The sequence below is a fragment of the Epinephelus fuscoguttatus genome, linkage group LG18, assembly GCF_011397635.1.
Source record: "Epinephelus fuscoguttatus linkage group LG18, E.fuscoguttatus.final_Chr_v1".
In the NCBI taxonomy this organism is placed as follows: Eukaryota; Metazoa; Chordata; class Actinopteri; order Perciformes; family Serranidae; genus Epinephelus; species Epinephelus fuscoguttatus.
In genome coordinates, this window is record NC_064769.1 from 21,311,666 (window position 1) to 21,330,194 (window position 18,529).

General features: G+C 40.0%; 1 protein-coding gene across 3 annotated transcripts in view; it reads left to right on the forward strand.

The window, feature by feature from the left end:
• The first annotated feature begins 2,694 nt into the window (after window positions 1–2,694).
• Window positions 2,695–18,529, forward strand: part of LOC125905492 (rab GTPase-activating protein 1) — a 99,095-nt gene continuing 83,260 nt past the window's right edge. For 2 of the 3 annotated variants that reach the window (XM_049603453.1, XM_049603455.1), the window contains exons 1-3: window positions 2,695–2,816; window positions 15,440–15,675; window positions 17,390–17,419. In XM_049603453.1, the coding sequence (XP_049459410.1) occupies window positions 15,523–15,675; window positions 17,390–17,419 (183 nt within the window). In that variant the 5' untranslated portion in view covers window positions 2,695–2,816; window positions 15,440–15,522. The remainder of the gene's footprint in view (window positions 2,817–15,439; window positions 15,676–17,389; window positions 17,420–18,529) is intronic. The other variant, XM_049603456.1, reaches the window with a different exon arrangement.

Below are 18,529 nucleotides of genomic sequence, written 5' to 3' on the forward strand. Positions count from 1 at the left end.
TGTTTCCTTGTGAATCCTGTCATCATTATTCACATTTACCAGTGAGTTTTCTCTTGGACTTTTTAATGGCAACTGTCATGTGATTTTACCCTTTTGAAATGATTAATTCCATCAGTGTTGCTCAAAGTGAGGCTGATGGGCCAGTGGCCGCCCTCAGGAGCATTTTGTGCAGCCTTCAAACATGAAATAAAATAATGCATTTGATTTTAATCAGTCACGGTACATTTAAATACTTTAACTTGTCATGCAAGTCATAAATAAGCCTGAGGTCTTTGCACTCAAGTCCCAAGTCAAGTCAGACAAATCCCATGTCAAGTCCCAAGTCCTAAACTTTGAGTTTCAAGTCCTGTAAGTCCTAAATTGCGCTCTTTGCTAAATGGAATGTAATAAGTTTGTTGGAAGTTGCTGCGTCTCCATCTTTAATTTTTGACCCACATGTATTGCACACTAATTTGTTTTTTGTTGAGCATCGCAAAGGTTTTATACATGAATGAAATTATCTTTAGTATTATTTTTTCCAACTTTAATGGTTGGACTCTTCATGGTTCTCTCCTGCAGCTTGATTGGATGCTGTCGGATTGGTTTAAACCCAGCAATCTCAGTGGTATCTTACTGCAGTGACAAGGGAGTAAGGCTCCGTCATCAATGCTAGTGCTGTTAGCTAAAGTTAGCCATTTTAATGGACAACCTGTAACTTCACTTTTCCCACGCGTCCTTCAATTACATGCACATGCAAATTCGCTTAGTCATCAAAATTTGGAGCACCTCTGAACTACATAGATACCGAGACCATGTCACTAATTATGTAAAAATTGCAGCAGCTTATCACTCATACACTTTATTCACATTTACTCATGACTCCTGGATTTCCTGGTCAGAGAGACACTGTGTGAGACCTAAAGCGTAGTATTTAAATCTAATCAGGAAAACAAGAGGATTAACAAAACACAAGGGGGTGCTAAAAATCTGTAAAACTCACTGGGGAAAAATCAGAGAGGGTATTAAATGAGTGGTCTCTAGAGTCAGTGTTAAACTGTCCTTCAGCAATCTGCTAATACCTAACTTTGTGAGTATATGTACATATATGTGTGTGAGCAGCTTTCTCTCCACTGCAGTGACTTGGGTTTATTATGTTAAAAAGTGGAAGAGGAATGCTTATGTGACCTGGTCCAACTCTGATGAAACAACAAACCCTGACAGGCTGGACAGGATGGGCCGGCATGACCACAACACAGTGAGAAGAGTGGGTATGTTCCTTCATAACTGACCGCTGCTCATTATGTGAGTTTATACTAGAGCTGAGGCGATGGTTTATCATGGGTGAGGAGGCATGTTACAAGAAAAAAGATGGGAGAGAAAATATATACTGTTATATGATCTGAGTGACTGATTAATCATTAAGGTGAGCAGTGTTGGTGCCTTCATGGGTCTGGGAAATACTGTAGCAGGTTGAACAGTTTAAAGATATGAATTACCAATGAAAGAGAAAAACTTAAAGCAGTCAAATCCCAGTTTACAGTTAATATTTCTAGGGTCAACGTTTCTTCTGAAGACAGGTCACACATTTGAAATGCATTTGTCTGGAGCAATAAGGGCTGTAGCCTTGAGTCAGAGGTATGTCAGAAAAATACAAATTGGACTTTATGGCTGGGATACTTACTGAAAGGAATACTTCACCCACAAAAAGATCATTTGTATATCGCAACTCTTGCAGTATAATACAAGCCTCATTTATCCAGCCATATGCTCAGTATGTCCCAAACACATGCATTTTCGCCATAACCTTACAATTTAAAACATGTCCATTAAAAAGGTCTTATGCATGGAGAGTAACTCTGCTTAATGAACACAATCCCCCAGGAACTGCATTTGGTTTTGAAACCTATTTTACATAGCAGCCAAACAGTGCAATTACAACTCCCGTGACCATCACATGATGCACACTGTGAAAGACACTGATGTAAATCAGTGGATAGTTTTCTTTTAGGTACATAAACCTCCTAGTACAAACACTTACATAGCCCTTATTTAAATCGTTATATCCTGAAGTTTAAAAATTCTCTAATAGCCAAATACAAAGTTATTTTTACTCTTATGCAAAGAGTTTTTAAGTGGTAAGGTTTAAATGGAAATGTATGTGTTTGGGAAGCACTGAGTATATAACTGGACAAACGAGACTTACTTCAATTCATCAAGAATTTTCTCAGTTTTTGGATTCTTCGTTCACAGTAGAGGCGTGCGATAAACACAGAGTTTTCACAGTGAATTCAAGGTAACAGTGGGTGAGTTACTGATACACAAATGATCATTTTGTGGGTGAAGTATTCCTTTAATATTTGACTCCTAGATATACAATTAGACTTGAGACATTAAAGAGAGGAACCATATCCAAAAGCTCCTTTAATACATACTTATGATTCAAAAAAGACTTAAAACTGACTTGCAAGTAAGACCTGCTACTGAAAAGTGCTGACTTCACTTGGACTTGGCCCTGAGGACTCGAAAACTGCATTGAAAAGCTGAGACTCTTTGAGACACTCTCATTGGACTCGACACTTGTCTCGAGTGACTTGGGACCTGACTTGGACTTGCCTCCACGGACTGTGTGAGCATCGTGTCATTAGGTAATGCCAACGCTTCCCCTCCCTCATCACAGACGAGAGGGGCACTGACAGGCGCATGCGCAGTGTGGGTGTCAGCGGGTTGGTTGGGCTTGTGTTTACAGCTCGGCTGGATGCTGTTGGCTGCTGATGTTATTGGGAAAGTGCAATGTTGTGCCAACCGCCATTGGAATAAACACAACAGTGGGAATAAAGGTAAGCTATTTGGCACCTGCACACACTTCTACCGTCAACGTTTAACGCCGCTGTCCCTTCAGTTACGAACAAAATACCTGTTTGTTGGTTGTAACTGCCAGGGTAGCATGGCTAGCAGGCGTTAGCTAGCCTTGCTACATACAGTAATGGCCTGTTTCAAGGCTTCAGCGAGGGCCAGTTATTGGGGTAATTCACCAAATTACTGCCAACACCTTTACATAGCAGTTTGCTTTATGGCGAGGTAACAGTTTCGCCAGTTGGTCACTGTGCAGTCAAACATTTTTGTCGGACTTTGAATCGATGACTGCTGAGAAGCTATCTTTGCTAACGTAAGGCATGTTTGTAAGGGCTAACTGGGGTATAAGTTGAGCTTGCTACATTAAGCTAGCCCATCGTTATTGAGCTAAACAACATTACGTTAACCGATAATTAAGTTATATATTAAAGAGCTGTAGGCTTTGAAATGTACTGAGGCCTCATGAGGCTTAACTGGCTGCATTGACATGTAGCAGGTTTGCTTGTATCCAGATTAAGTGGTGCACCGGTGAGACCAGAAAGCCAATTAAACCAGTAACGTTACAGTACATCTCGTGATTAAATGGGGGACAACCATACTGTGAGACTACTGTAAATTCTCAAGCAACATGCATTGATTTCCATTATATATTTGCCACTGTTAAGCTGGGTGTGCATTATTTTTGTTCCTACATAAAGAAGGCTTGTAGTGTGGTTTATGGCAACTGTACTGCGATTTTCTGTGGCATATTAACTTTTTCAGTATTACATTACAATGCACTGATTATCACATCACCCAGTCTGTTTCAGGAGCTTACTACATACAGTCAAGTTCATTTTGTAAGAACACTGATAGCTGAATAGCTTAGTTCAAGCTACTTAAACTCACTTAGTATAATGAGTTTTTGTTGATTGTTATAACAACACAGGATAGAACCATTCATTGTGTAGCCTATATGTAGTTTTTGACAAGTGAATCTTTGTTTGGGAATTTATCTTTTGACTTAAATCTTTCTCGAGTCACACACCCTGGCACCGTGTTGATTGTGACATTGATTGCGTAACATTTAGTAAACGCTATGTTTTTGTTAGCTGAAGTTCTGTTATTGTCACATGATGAGGGAGGGACCAGCAGGGATTGTTTTGAGAAGTCTGTGGTGGCGTGCGTGGGTGTCTAACATGTCTGATATGTCTACCGTGAAGCATTGCCTGAATGAACTTGAATTTGTATGCTGAATGACCCCATTGACACTTTTTACCAGTGGCACTAGCTGGGCACGAAAACCCTCATTACAGTAGCAAAATCAATGCTTTGTTACATTTACAAACTAGCTGTATAAAATACTTTTTTAAATTAACTTCTCTGACCCTGGTTTCAACATTTCAAATGGGTGTACCATACAGCATCCTTCCTAAAAAAGCTAACTCAGATCTTTGCTTTAACATTGCACAGCTGTCTATCAGTTAATGTGTACTGCAAGATGTGTTGACACAAACTGAGTTATTGTCCATATTTCTCTTGTTTTGCACTGTTAGTATCAGGAACAGCAAACTAGCTGTTGTTAGCCTAATGTTTACTGTTCACAAAGAATAGGATTGTTGACACCAGTAGCTCCTGTTTCTGTGCGAGTATAAATACTTCCTTGCAGTAGATATGCACAGTTAACAGTGTGCAATACGTGCCAACTGTCACTTCACTTGACTCCGCTCGTGTTCCTGTTCTGTTTCCTGAAACTCAGGTATTACAGTAATACAGGTGACACACACAGAAAGGACCCATAACCCAGCTTTGTGTGTACATGCAAATATTTACTGCACAACAACAATCGTAGTGTGCACTGTTTGAGGGAAGGAGGTTAGTGCTTTATGGGATGCAGTTTCATTTTGTTAAGCTAATATAAGTATGATATATTCTTCTACACATTTGGGCAAATGCCAGTACTATACAGACACATGCATTTTTAATATTGATCTTTGTACAACAGTGCTTTTTTTTCTGGCATGCCTGTTTGTAAGCAATTAAAAGTAGACCACACTGATCCTAATCCTAAGGGCCAAAGAGTGTAGCTTGTCATTTACGTTCAGCATCCACATGTCAGCTTCTTCTTTAAAGTCAGCCATCATAAAATGCGTAACTTATGAATGTGATAAACATAATTATATACAATAACCCAGCCTCCTCAGAAGCAAATATGTCACATCTAATGCCTGATGCACTTTCTTGAGATTCCACACATCCCTCCTCTCAGTGCATCCCCTTGTATCCCTCCTATTATAGCTCTATCTGTAATTGAGTTTGCACTGAGCCCTGAATGCTCCGAAGTCCCAACAACGCCCCTCAGATGCACCTGTCATATGGGGCGCTGGTGGAGACTGAATGGCTGGTAGGGGGGCTGCAGTGGATTCGTGTTTCCTTGCAGTTGCTGTGGATGAAAGGAGACCATGTGGGGTTGAAAGCATGAACATGTATTTCACGGCTAGGGGAGGAAGAAGTGTAAAGAATTTGTTTAGAAAATGTCTTCCTCGCTTGTTGTTGACTCAGCAATAGTCACAGTTTTAAGACAACAATTAGCCTGACGTAAATATTTTTGGTGACATCAGGCAATGTCTGCATTAGTAGCTGTGTGGAGTCTTGCCATGTTCAACTTGAAAATTAAATGTCCTGATTCAGCTTGTGATTGCAACTGCTGGATGTTTCAAGCTAGAGGGTTATCTTTCAATTAAATGTAGCAGTAGATAAAACTATTTGGGGAGTTCTCCGTCCACAGCTGTCTGCTGAGCGTTATGGATATGTTTTGGGCTTGACGCAGTAAAGCATCAGTAATATAAAGTTCACCCAGTGACCTACCTGCTCTCACCACACACCCTGCATCTAAAATCAATGCTTGTTTCCTTTGTAGGTGCTCTCTTTCTCAGTGTGTAGTCCTGTTGATAGTCTTTTAAAAACAAACCGCTAATAATTCAGATCAGAAAAGTCAATGTTTGCTTTAATGATATTTAACGACTTACCCTGAGACACAGTTAATTTAGCCTGTGTTTAAAATTAATGAATTCCCTTCAAATTATTCAGACTTGCAGTCATCACCCCAGGAAGGCTAGAACTTTAATCAGTGTTATGAATCACTGATTGCTTATTAATTATTTTACCATTTGAATTTATGATTCGTAGGAAGGGAAGATTATCTTTGGGCTGGTTTTTAGACTTTATGAGGTGACAGATCAGTGATGTTTTTAGTGCTTGATTTAGATACTTCCTGACCAACTGTGGTGACAAGCAGTTTATTTGTGAATATAACTGTGTGCAGATGAACAACACAAGACTGTGCAACACCCACAAATGTGTTCTCAGTGTTTTCAGTTCCTTTCACAATCACATTGCAACCATGCTACACCTTGAACACACAAGCAGTCCTTTGGATTGTAATGTAGTATGAAGTGAAAACACAAAGTTCATGGTCAAGAAATAAAACAAACTCAGAACGCACTGTTGTTGGCTAAATTTTGTTAATTTAAAACAAGATAGACCTTTATATGTGTAATAAAATCACATTGTATTTTGAATTTTGTATTTATTTTGCAGATTGCACACAAAAAAACCTGCATAATACACCAACTCTTTCCTTAAAACCACATATTAACCTAGTATCAGTGACACTTGCAGTTCAGTTCCCATTTCCAAAGACTCTTAACAACTGTTTGTTGTAGGAGCGCATACCGACTTAAACATATAGGTGTCACATTTCCTTTATACGCCATAGTTATGTTCTTTATGAACCAGCAGAGATACACCACTGCTAAATAAATCTCCATGAATAGCCACACAGTGTGCAGCTCAGTATCTCACAGTGGAGGGGTTTGTTGCAGCCAGCGCTCCATTTCAGAAGTTAAAGGCAGGCCTGCACTGAGTGATTCTCATGTCATGTGAGATTGTTTTGTTGTCGAGGGTGAGACACGCAGAGGTTTCATCCCGGAACTGGGAGTCAGTGCTCTGCTGTGGATGTGGATTGAGATGAGTATTAGATGCTCACACAGAACAAATAAGATGTAGATTAGGGTTTCCTTGATTTGTACAATTAATGACTTGCTCCATTCCTGTTTTTTCTCTTGCCTTTTGCACCGTACCTTGTGACTCACCTTGTGTTAGTTCTGCCCTTCTTTCTCCTCTTCCTCTCTGCCTCTCTCTTTCTCCCTGCTATCTCTGCCTGGCTGAAATCACTGCTGTGAGGCGAGTCGAAAGGGACTGTGTTGCAAGCCTGAATGCTCTCTGGCTGTGTCTGGCTGTGTCTTCCTCTCCCTTGTGAGGTGCACGCAGGGCCCAGCTGGCAGCCCAGAACAGCCTGTTCAGCTGGAGAGTGGTAGGGAGGAATCAAAAAAAAAGAAAAAGAAAAGACAGGCATAGGTTTCCAGCGTTCACATTTTTACACACGGATTGACGTAAGATATACTTGTTACAGATTCAGATACTTAACACCTGTTTTCATCTGTGACAAACCCCTGAGAGAGGTCACTCTTGTCAGTCATTTGGTCCCAAAATTAAAGTGTACTCTGCAGGACACACCTAGACTACATCAGCCTAAGTGCTGTTATGACTCTGTGTGTCAAAAGGGACTGTCAGCTAAATTGGTGACGTTCAGCCCTAACACACCAGACAACTTGCAGTCCTGAAAAGTACAGTTTGGTGCCTGATTGCATCTTGTCACTAAATATGTGCTTGCTTAAACAATCTGTGATAGATGCTATTTATTTTAAAACCTGGCATGGTCAAAAAATATCACGTACTAAGTTCTACAGTGTAAAGCAGCTAATGCAATTCAATGTGCATATGATGAACCTATGAAACAAAGCTACATATAATAAATTAAATGTTTTTGGCATCATTCAGGCAAAAATTGCCAAACTTTCTCTGGAGCTGCTTCTCAGATGTGAAGATTTGCAGGTTTTCTTTGCTATGAATGCTAGTAAATTGAGCAACTTTTGGTTTTACAAAAAATAAGCAACTTGAGTACATCATAGGGACATTAGGACATTTTATAAAGTAGGGCTGCAACTAACAATTAGGCTTATTTTCATTGTTGATTAATCTGCTGATTATTTTTTCGTTTATTCGTTAAGTTGTTTGGTTTATAAAATGTCAGAAAATGGTGTAAAATGTTGCCCAGTGTTTCCCAAAAGCCCAAAATGATGTCGTCAAAAGTCTTGTTTTGTCCACAACCCAAAGATATTCAATTTACTTTTATAGAGAAGTAAAGAAACCAGAAAATATTCACATGTAAAAAGCTGGCATCATAAACTTTTGTCTTTTTTTTTCCTTTAAAAAAGTTACTACACCGATAAATCAATTATTGCCAATTAGTTGGCGATTAATTTAATAGTAGACAACTTATCAATTGATTATTGCAGCTATATATAGTACATTATGGTAAGTTTAAATATTTTAATTGAAATTTTTTACATTTTACTTCCTTTAACTGAACATAGAAACTGAAAGAGCATTTGATAATATAAAACTATTAAGTAAAAAAAAAAGGTAACTAGATAATAATGACAAGAATCCTTAGTTACAGCTCTACCATGAAATTTCAAAATTGACTAACATTTAAAGTGTAGCCTATGTCTTCTACTAACTCTTAGCCACCTCTTAGGCGCCTTATGCGTGTCTAAAAACTGTCTCTTGGGGGAAGTGCATATTGATATAGAGTGATAGTATTTTATTGAGGAAGTAATACACTGAAAACGACCATCTGAGAACCAGAATTAACTCTCAGAAGCCTATGCTGAAGTGCCTTAAACCTGTTTATCACCAGCTATACTACCTCAGTTAACATTTTCCTAATGATTTTATGGTCTCTAAATTGCTAGTTCCATTTTTTTCAGATACAGCATGATGATTGTTTTGTAAATTATGGTCAAATTAAGAATAAAATAGACAGTAAAGCAGGGTATGCTTTAGGGCATGGCTACCTCATTAATGACAAGGCACTATATACAGGTGTACTAGGTTCTCAGGTGGATCCACCCCTCACTACTCCAGAGCTCCATCCTCTTGTCCAAATATGGTCACTTGTGGCACCAAAAAAACAAGATGCCAAATTCTATATTTCAGAAAGGTCACCCGCAAATCAATGGGTGCACCACAGTGGCTACATCCCCTTCTTTTACACAGTTTATGGTATCAACACCTTTGCTAAAGGTAGTTTGCACCCAATCAACCACTGGAGATGGCGAAGATCTTGTTGTCATGGTGATACACACAACAGTGTTCCATTAGAGGAAACTTGCTTCCTGCTTCTTTTCTATTCTCATCTCTTCTTATCTGCTTTCTAACATGGGGAATTATCAGAGGACAGTCAAAGAAAAGGGGAAAAGATTTACAAAGAATTTGCCAAAATTTACAACACTGAATAAATGAAACAGAATCTAGTGGGGGGAAAGAAAGGGTGTGGCTGGAGAGAAAAAGGTGAGATGGAATGAAGAAAGGGTCTGCAGCTCTGGTTTTCTGCACTCCAAAACAAGCTGGTGTCGTCGAGCACAGTGCAGCGAATGTGATGTGCAAAAAATTGAAAAGTATGACTTTGTTGAAGCTCAAGAAAGTTCTCTCACAAGTGAGAAATGTCCGCCAATTTAAGACATTTAGGAACCTTTTAAGCCTTAGGTAGGACATTCTGCAGCTAATTCTGTAACATCAGTAGCGTGATAGGCAATGGATTGTGTGTCTCGCTGGAAACGTACCAAGGCACTGAAAAGGTTGATAACGAACAGTGTAGCTTGGCAGGAGCAGGCAGAGGGCTGTTGCTGAGGCTCCGGAGGAAAGAAGGGTGACAAGGCGACCATTATAAGCCTGTCTGAGCCGCCAGCTAGTCAAAGACACAGAGTATGAGGTCTGCATGTGCATGCACATGTGTGCCTGTGGGTGAAGGCCTATTTGTGTTCATAATACAGCTGCTTGTGCGTATGTCCGTGAAACAGTACTTTCTTTTCTGTCGATGCATGCATATGTGCGTCTCTGCACGACTGCATAGGCTGATAGAGTTTTCAGTGTTTGCTGCTAGGAACATGAATGAAATAGTGAGGCTGATTGTCATCTCTCTTAGATAACACCACATGTTGTAAAGTCTCAGCATTTACATTGCTCTCTAGGGAAATGGTTGACTCAAGGGTTACAAAGTAGTGATCTACTTTAAGTACGGTTTATCGTGGCCAGAAAAGGGATTGGCCTCTGTCTCATTTTTTTTCTAAACACAGTATTTTACTGAGATATTCATGTTTCTCTTGGGGTGGGTAAGTTAATAACTCATAATTTAAGCATGTGGACTATCTAAGCATGTAGAAAGGCGCTAGAAACTCAAAGTTCATCAACACTGAATCTGAGGAAGAAGAACTACACTAATAACTCAGAGGACAAGTGTGCTAAAAATGGAAAGCAGCTGCCTTTGAGCCAAAAGTAGAGTAAACATCTGCATGTCTCCTCAAGATTAAAAGCCTGAGAAGATCAGAAGGAGGATGAGGAGTGATGCAAATTTCTCTCTTGGATTTGATTACTTACTCAGATGCTTTTTCTTTTGGACTGGTGGGTTTACTATTGTCTATCGGCTTTACACTGAAATTTGTATTTCATACGTATGAAGAAATTTGTGACAGTTGCTAGACTGAACATTCGAGCAGGTAATAGGGTGGGCCCAACATGAAACGGGCTGTCAGTCAGTCCCAGTCTGTACACAACTAACAGTCCTGAAAAGAGGTTTCATCAGGAGCTTCAAGATGAGTTGTCAATGCTCACTGAAAGCATTGTTTTAAAAGGGCAAATGTTGAATCACTGCAGTGCTCGGCCTATATATAAAAGCTTAAGTAACCATGCTATCCAAGTGATATAACCAAATGTTCTGTTCTGCATTAAAGGCCATGCTGAAAGTCATTATGACAAACAAAGCAATCGCCTGTTCCTTTTCAGATGTTTATATTTATGCAACGGCATTTGGTAACCACGGTAACGCCGATGAACATGAGTGCCGGTATTTTCTGATGATGTAAGGAAGTGACGAGGTAAACAGTGGTGTGTCAGCTTGTGTGTTATGTGTGTTTAAGCAGCTCCATGTTAAACAGGGTTCCCACGGGTGCCTGATATCCTTCAAAGTGTGTCGATTGGAGGAAGAAGAAAAAATCAAGGTCTTGAAAGTTTTTAAACACATACATGAATAGACATGGGTCATTGAAAGTGCTTGAATATATTTGGGTAAGAATAGAAACTGATGTTCTCTTAAAACAGTGATGTCAGTAAAAATGATCTTTTTAATGGTTGTCTGTGAGCTTCTGTAAAGTCTGCTAGTTCTCTATAAAAAGTCTCAGTGTTGTAATAGTAATAAACCTTGATCCATTTATGACATGTTGGGCCCTTGTGTTTGAGGAAATTGGGCCTGGAAAGTCCTTTAAAAGTCATTGAATTTGATGTTGAACAAGGTGTGGAAACCCTGATTGAAAAGTGAGTAGTGAGTTTCTGTCAACTGTAGACAGGACGCTCATAATCAGTTATTTCCTTATGGGCTCCTTGTGATACTAGAGAAGTACAGTCAGGTTCTGTCCCTTACTGGTCTTTTATTTCCCCCCAGGGGTCTATGTAGAGCCAATGATGCAGGGTGACAGTCACCAAAACATGAATGAATCCAAGTGCTGGGTGATATGGACAAAAATTCATATCTCGGTATTTACAGGCTGAATGGCAATACACGATATCTTGGTATTTTCTATGAAATGGGCAACATGTTTTCAGTTGCAAGTCAAAGCCACATTTGAGATGTCACAAGCAGTTTTATAAAATCAGACTGTGATCAAAATAAAATGCAAAGACAGGGATTTTATTCCCATGTTTGAAAATATGCAGCTGCACAACAGTTATACCTCCAAAACACTAGTCGGTGACGGAAGTGTTGTAAAGTTTAGTTGATTCAAAACACACATATAACATGCTAACTTTAATAGCACAAGCCTGTAGCAATATATCGTACATAGTCGTTATATGGCCCAGCCCTTGCTGAATTCTGTCAGTCCATATGACTTCTTGATTACTCCTCTTGGGTCATTTGTAATAACTCAGTATGAACACAAAGTAGACGACGACTGAAAGGCAACTTCTTGTTTTTTAGGTCTTGAACCAAACCCCTTAAGTTATAGGACTCCACTGAGTTGTGTAGTTTTAGGGTGCTTTTACACCTGTAGTTCAGGATATGGGGGAAAAAGGTGTATATATACAATGTTGTGTTCCTGTTCACACTGACATCTTACAAATGGACCAAGAGGAATAAACATGACATCTTACAGACTGATAGGAACACGTTTATTGGACAGTTCTGGCAATTGTCATTCTGTATCATCAGGACCCACTTTGGGAAATCAAATTCTAGTGACTTTCATGCTTCTGATGTGTATGTTTATGTTCTTTGGTTTCATAAAGAGCTCACGAAAAACTAACCGACTACAAGCATTATTATCACTAGACTGCAAATTAACTGCATGTAATGGATAATGACAAACAGGTCGAGACAGGACGTAAAGGAGATGTCTTATACAGTAATGTTTCGGGGCTTATTAGTGTGGGATCACTATCAAAGACTTTTTAATGGAATTAATGAACTGACAAAGTACTTAAAGTCAGATACATGCACAGTTGTTTTAACAGCTTTTGACATTATTAATCAGGGAATATACTCACGTTGATGTTGCGTTACTATGGTTACCAATCCTTATCAGTTACAAGATTGCTTCCTGAACAGTTTTTATGATTGGTTAGGTGTAAAGCATGCTTAGAGTCTATATTGGCATTGTTAAACACGAGCGTTAGGGGGTCAAAGGGTGACTGTTTTCTGCTTGACCTAACACTATAGCATGTTTCACAGTAAAAGAGGCTATGACAAATCGTTGTGTGCTATGACCCTGTTTCTGAACTTCAGTTTTGCAATACAAGTGAAAAACAACACCCAGGACTGTTTGAGGAATAATACCAGTCGCTCATTTCCTGAGTTTGCTTTGAAAAGATAAAGAGAACAAGCCTAAGCTGTCAGTTTATGTAACTCCATTTGTGTTTGGTAGCCTCATAATAACATTCATATCAGCACAAGATGTTGTAAAACCTTGTAGTCACACGGAGATAGCTACTTACATTGGGGTATACTGGGTCAGTATAACAATGTTATCATAAGTAATGCACATTATTAACTGCTTTGACCTTTCTGCTGTAGACCTTTTTTTCCTATTACTTTTCCATTGTTGGGCCTGCTTTGAATAGGAAGGGCGTGCGTTTGACAGGAGAGCAAAGTGGAAGAAACAGCAACAGAAACCTTTAGAAGACTGTAGGAGTGCAAGGGCAGCCCTTATTTGAGAGCAATGAGGGCTGAGGAAATAGAAGATTGCAGGGGGATAGATAAGGAGGGTATGAAGAAGAAAAGAGTGGAGAGAGAGATGGGAGAGAATGAAAAGGGAGTGGAGAGGGGGAACGGCCAGAAATAGCTTGTTATGGTCTCTTGTTGAACCTCTGCCAGATCCTTCTGTTGCGCCTTTCTTCCTGTGTTACACACAATGCCACCTCCCTTTTACCTCATTACCTAACTGTAGAACTTTACCTTATTTTGTTTGAAAAACTAGTTCTTACCTTAATTTTTCCCCCTAATGTCAAACCTAAACTCACTCAATATGCTACTTTTGATGCTGAGGTGATTTTTGACTTTGCTCCTAGAGGTAAAAGTGAAAATATTTTCTTTTATCTTTCTTTTTCTTGCTTTCCTTGCTCACTTGCTCCTTGAACCTTACTTCCTCTTACTAAGTCTTCTCTCCCAGCCCAGTCACCAGAGGAAAATGTTGGAATTGTATGTTTCTGCAAACTATAATTATGTTATATTTGCATGTTTCATATGTACCATATCAGTGTTTCTTAAGTGACGTTGTAATGAGCTGACTTTGTCATCAGGTGATGTAGGGCACCTGCCAAGCTGCAGACCACTGTTCTAGACCAACAAACAAAAAAACGGTCTCTGTCTTTTACAGAGACAGTGATGCATTTCCTGCTGGGATAGTGCCATGAGAAGTGGTTGTTTCCTCTTTTTTTTTTTTTTTTTACCGTGGGGATTGTGCCATCAAAAACGGGGATTTAAAGCCAAAACATGATCTTTCCTAACCATAACCAAGTGGTTTTTGTATCTAAATCTAACCACATGTTAATCACAGTGTTGTTAAAACATAAGCCCCATTTCCACCAAACACTTTCGGTATGGTACCTTTGGAACCAAAAGTAACCCTTCAGACATGGGACCTAGACCCAAGTGTTTCCACAGCAAATAATGCTCTTAAATGTGGGCGGGGTTGTTGTCACTCACTGCTCCATCCAGCACTCACAGTATTTCCTCATTACTGGTGACACAGAGGGAAGTCTGCACCTCGGCGCCATTGATACCATCCACAACTTTTCACAGTGGAAATGGAGTGCAGTACGGTTCCGAACCATACTGTACTCCTTGGTGGAAATGGGGCTATTAGGAACAAAAAACTTTATTAAACGGGGCATCGGTGGCTTAGTAGATAGAGCAGGCGCCTGGGTTGGAGTCCAGCCTGTGGCCCTTTGCTGCGTGTCATCCCCTCTCTCTCTCCCCTTTCACACTTGGCTGTCCTGTCCATTAAAGGCAAAATGCCCAAAGAATATCTTAGAAAAAAAAATTCTGGGTTGTTTCTCCTGTCATTACCTGTCCTCACAAATAAAGGTATAATTTTTTTAGAATTTATACTTAGGTCAGTTTTGCTAACTTTCTTTGATTAGTCACACAATGTCATATTTAATAGCTCATTGTAAGCTTTTATCTTCTGCCAAAGTGTGATGTTATGCTGAAATTTCGTTGATGGATTGATGGAGGGAGCTGGAATGAAATGCAGAGTGAAGGATGAGCTGGCAATGTAGTGTTTCCCACAGGATCCAGGTTATTTGTGGTTGTGGTAACCATGCACTGAGAGGTGCATACAATGCAATTAGCACATTCAGTGCATCACTTTTGTGTGTTTAGGTGATATATTTCCAGTGTATGTGGTGGTGGGGGGACCACAATTTAATCTTTATCAGGAGAAATACTGACATGAAGTAGATGGATGTTTGTGGCAAGCTGGCTCGTTCCTAATTCCTCACTTCCATGTGCATGTTTCTTTTTCAAAATGACACTTGCATCACCATGGCTTTGCATTGATCAGACTATTTTGCAAATACCTCTCCTTTATTCTGCTGAGATAGACAGATTTGCAACACATGACCCACAGATCCTCTTTTGCTCTTTTCTGTGTCTGTACTTCTGTAGTTCACTCTCTTGTTTATCACTTTCACTTGAACTAAGCCTTTTTGCTTAACCTTTCCTTCCACTCTCGATTTTCTCGTAACCCTCCCTCCCCCAGCTTCCTCAAAGTTTCCTAAAGGTGTTAAGAAATCCTCCAAAGCAATAATTGTGACTGGTTTCATTTTGTGAGAGGGTTAGTTTCTAAGTAGCCAAGTTTCCAGTTGCCTTTTAAAAGATGCCTTTCATGGATTTCATCACATCATGACTGTTTTCTGCTTCTTTTCTTTATTTATTTTTTTCTTTTTCTAGGTGATTTTGCTCATCATCTCCCACCACTCTCTCCTCCCGTCTTCCATTCATGAGCAGCGTGGCTGAGTTTAACAGCGGCAGCCATGGATGACAAGGGCTCGGTGGGGAAGATTAGCGTGTCCTCGGACTCAGTGTCCACTCTCAACAGTGAGGACTTTGTCCTTGTGTCCCGGCTGGGGGACGAGACACCCTCCTCCACTAATAATGGTAGTGATGACGAAAAGACAGGACTGAAGGTAAGGATGGTTGGGTGTAGGTATGGACGGAGGTGCGAAGGAGAGAAGGGAGACTTCAGAGCTGTACTGCTCAGAGTCAAAATGACGAGTATAGAGGTCTGTTGACATTTACTGTGGTAACACCCTCAAGGGCATAAATAATTTCCTAAAATGCTGCTGACTGTGAATTTCATGACTATGCTCAAAACTTATAATGGTTACAATCTGGTCCTGATTACATAAGAAAAATTACAGCCTCTGTAAAGCAATAGTTATTTTCAAAGTTCTAGTAGGAGGCCAGAGTGCACTGCCAACTAAATGTCGTCATATGAGCACTCTTTTTTTGTAATATCTCAGGACCCTCAGCGTGCTTTACCAAAACATCTTGATATCTATTTAATCTTCACCAATTTGTCATCAGTGTAACTTATTAAAATTGCAGGTCAGGGGTCACAGTCCATACATATCCCATCGTTAACAGGTTGTGTTCATGACAGCTCTCGTCCATCTTTTTAAACATGCACTCTCACACTCTAACCACAAGGCTAACCATTTCTTGTTTTGCTTTTCCCCCACATTTCCACTCTACCTTCTTCTCATAGTCAGTCTTAGATGTGTGTGTTTCAAGTGTGATTGTCCGTCTCCATTTTGCTTCTGATTATAAGGAAGCCCTTAATCGTTGCACATCACCAGAAATCGAGAGCACGTTATCACAGGCTTTGGTTGTAGTGAAGAATTTGTTGTCTTCCACTGAAAGGTGTCATCTTTGCAAGTCTGGAGAAAACACTTTTTTTGTGTGTGAGCTGAAAGTGTAAGACAAGTCAGCTGATATTTTACCAGTTTGTCATTCAGTGTCTGAAAAGCTGACTACTTAACTTCGGGAGAACATCTGCAGTCGATCAGCTGCTTCTGTTAGTATACAGCTTGTGCTATTGTACCACGGTATGTTTGACATACAGTATGCCCTCTGCGCTTCAGTTAGCACTCACTCAGCAGATATTAGTTTACAAACAGTTTGTCGATGCAGCTGCGAGTGCTTTGAACTCATTGTCTGGGAAAATAATGGCGTTTCGTGACCGGGGCGTGTCCTAAGACTTTCTGAGGAAATGTAGCTACCAGCCACCATCCTGTGTGTGTCCCTAATGGTTTCAGGTTTCTCTCCTCTCCTCTCCTCTCCTCTCCTCTCCTCTCATATTTCACTTTCACTTTACTAGTTATAACACCTCCTTTTATTGAATTTACCTAAGTAGCTGGCTTGCATGTTCATACTGTGTCCATTATGTTGTTACTGTACTCTACCTGTTTCTTTGTAATGTGATTGACTTGATGTTGCAATGATACCACAAGATGGCGCCAGCAGAGCACGGATATTGCAAAGTCGGTTGATAGGAAGACGTCACACATTTTTCCTGTTATGTGCTGTGCTTGAAGATGAGAGAATTTGGTTTTGTATACAGCTTGAGTACAGATTGCACTTATTTTAATGGCAAACTGAGATGAGGTGTCCGTTTTAGCGGCAGCTGTCTGTCCGCTGTCTGAGGGAGCAGAAGCAGTACCCCACGCACATCCACTGTTCTCAATATGTAGTGGTAAAATCACTCCATTCACTGACACTTTGTCATCCAGACATCATGTATTGGTTCTCGCCGACACACTCTTGTGCACATTTCCCTCCCAGTCAGCCCATCCAGTCAGAGAGGGGTCAGTGTGTCTAAACTTGTTGTTTGTTATGCAGGTGATTTCTGAGGAAGGGGTCAGCTTTAAGGTCAGTCTCTTCTCTCGCTATCTTTCCCCTTTTTCTCTCTTCGTTTCTCTCTCTTGCTTGTATCTATCTATTTTCCGCTCTTTCTGTGATGTGATTCCGTGGTGATTCTGTCTGTGATTATTTGTGCTCTCTGTATTTTTGCCAGCTGTTGAGTGATGGCCCTAGCCAGTGTTTTTTATCACTCAGGTTTTGATGATGGTAGTGATAGATATTCTCATGTGTAGGGCTGTGGTTGTATCTGACAGTTTCCCAGGCTTTTAGTACTACCTGTAAATCACAAGGCCCACCACAGTTGCATAGTGATGCAGTTATGTCAGACGTGTGCACCTAAATATAGTCAGTCTTCAAATGATACTCTTTTTCCCCCCCCTTAGATGGCACTAGAACTCTTAACATAGACACTGTAGCTGTAGTATCCATTCTGCATTAGATAATTCCTTAAGTCTAACAGCATTGAACAAATAACCATATAGCCCTGAGTCACTGATATTATGTATGGCTGTCTATACATGGAAAGCCTACTTGGAAAATTAAACCTGAATATTTAACCATGCAGTAATAACACATATCACGAAGGCTGAGAAATATCTATTTGTAAAGCTTCAACTCCCCAAATGGTCATTTGTATAACAATTACTCACCCTGTGTTACAATGAATTTGTGAAGAAAACTTTGTTGCTCTTGCATGCCTCCCTGGTGAATAAAGAATCCAAAATAGGAGAAATTTCATGATGAATTGAAGTCGTAGGGGTCCACGTTTAGCAACAGCAAAACTATATGAAGTATTCTGTTTAAAAAGTCTTACACAACTCATGCAGTATAATTCAAGTCTCATTTATGCAGGTGCATGCTCAGTACTTCCCAAGCACATGCTTTTTTGCTAAAACCTTAGTATTTAAAACTGAACTAAAAGTGAAACTTGTCTAAGCTTCTTCAAAGCCAGTTTTAATTTTACCTCACTCAATACGGGAGCTGCTGGTCTACCACTTGCATCTTAGCTTGTTTGTTTTACTGTGTGACTTTGGTGTTTTAAGGGTAAGTTTGGATTCACCAAGGTCACACAATAACACAAACAAACTAACTGATTGAGGCAGCGATAGACCAGCAGCT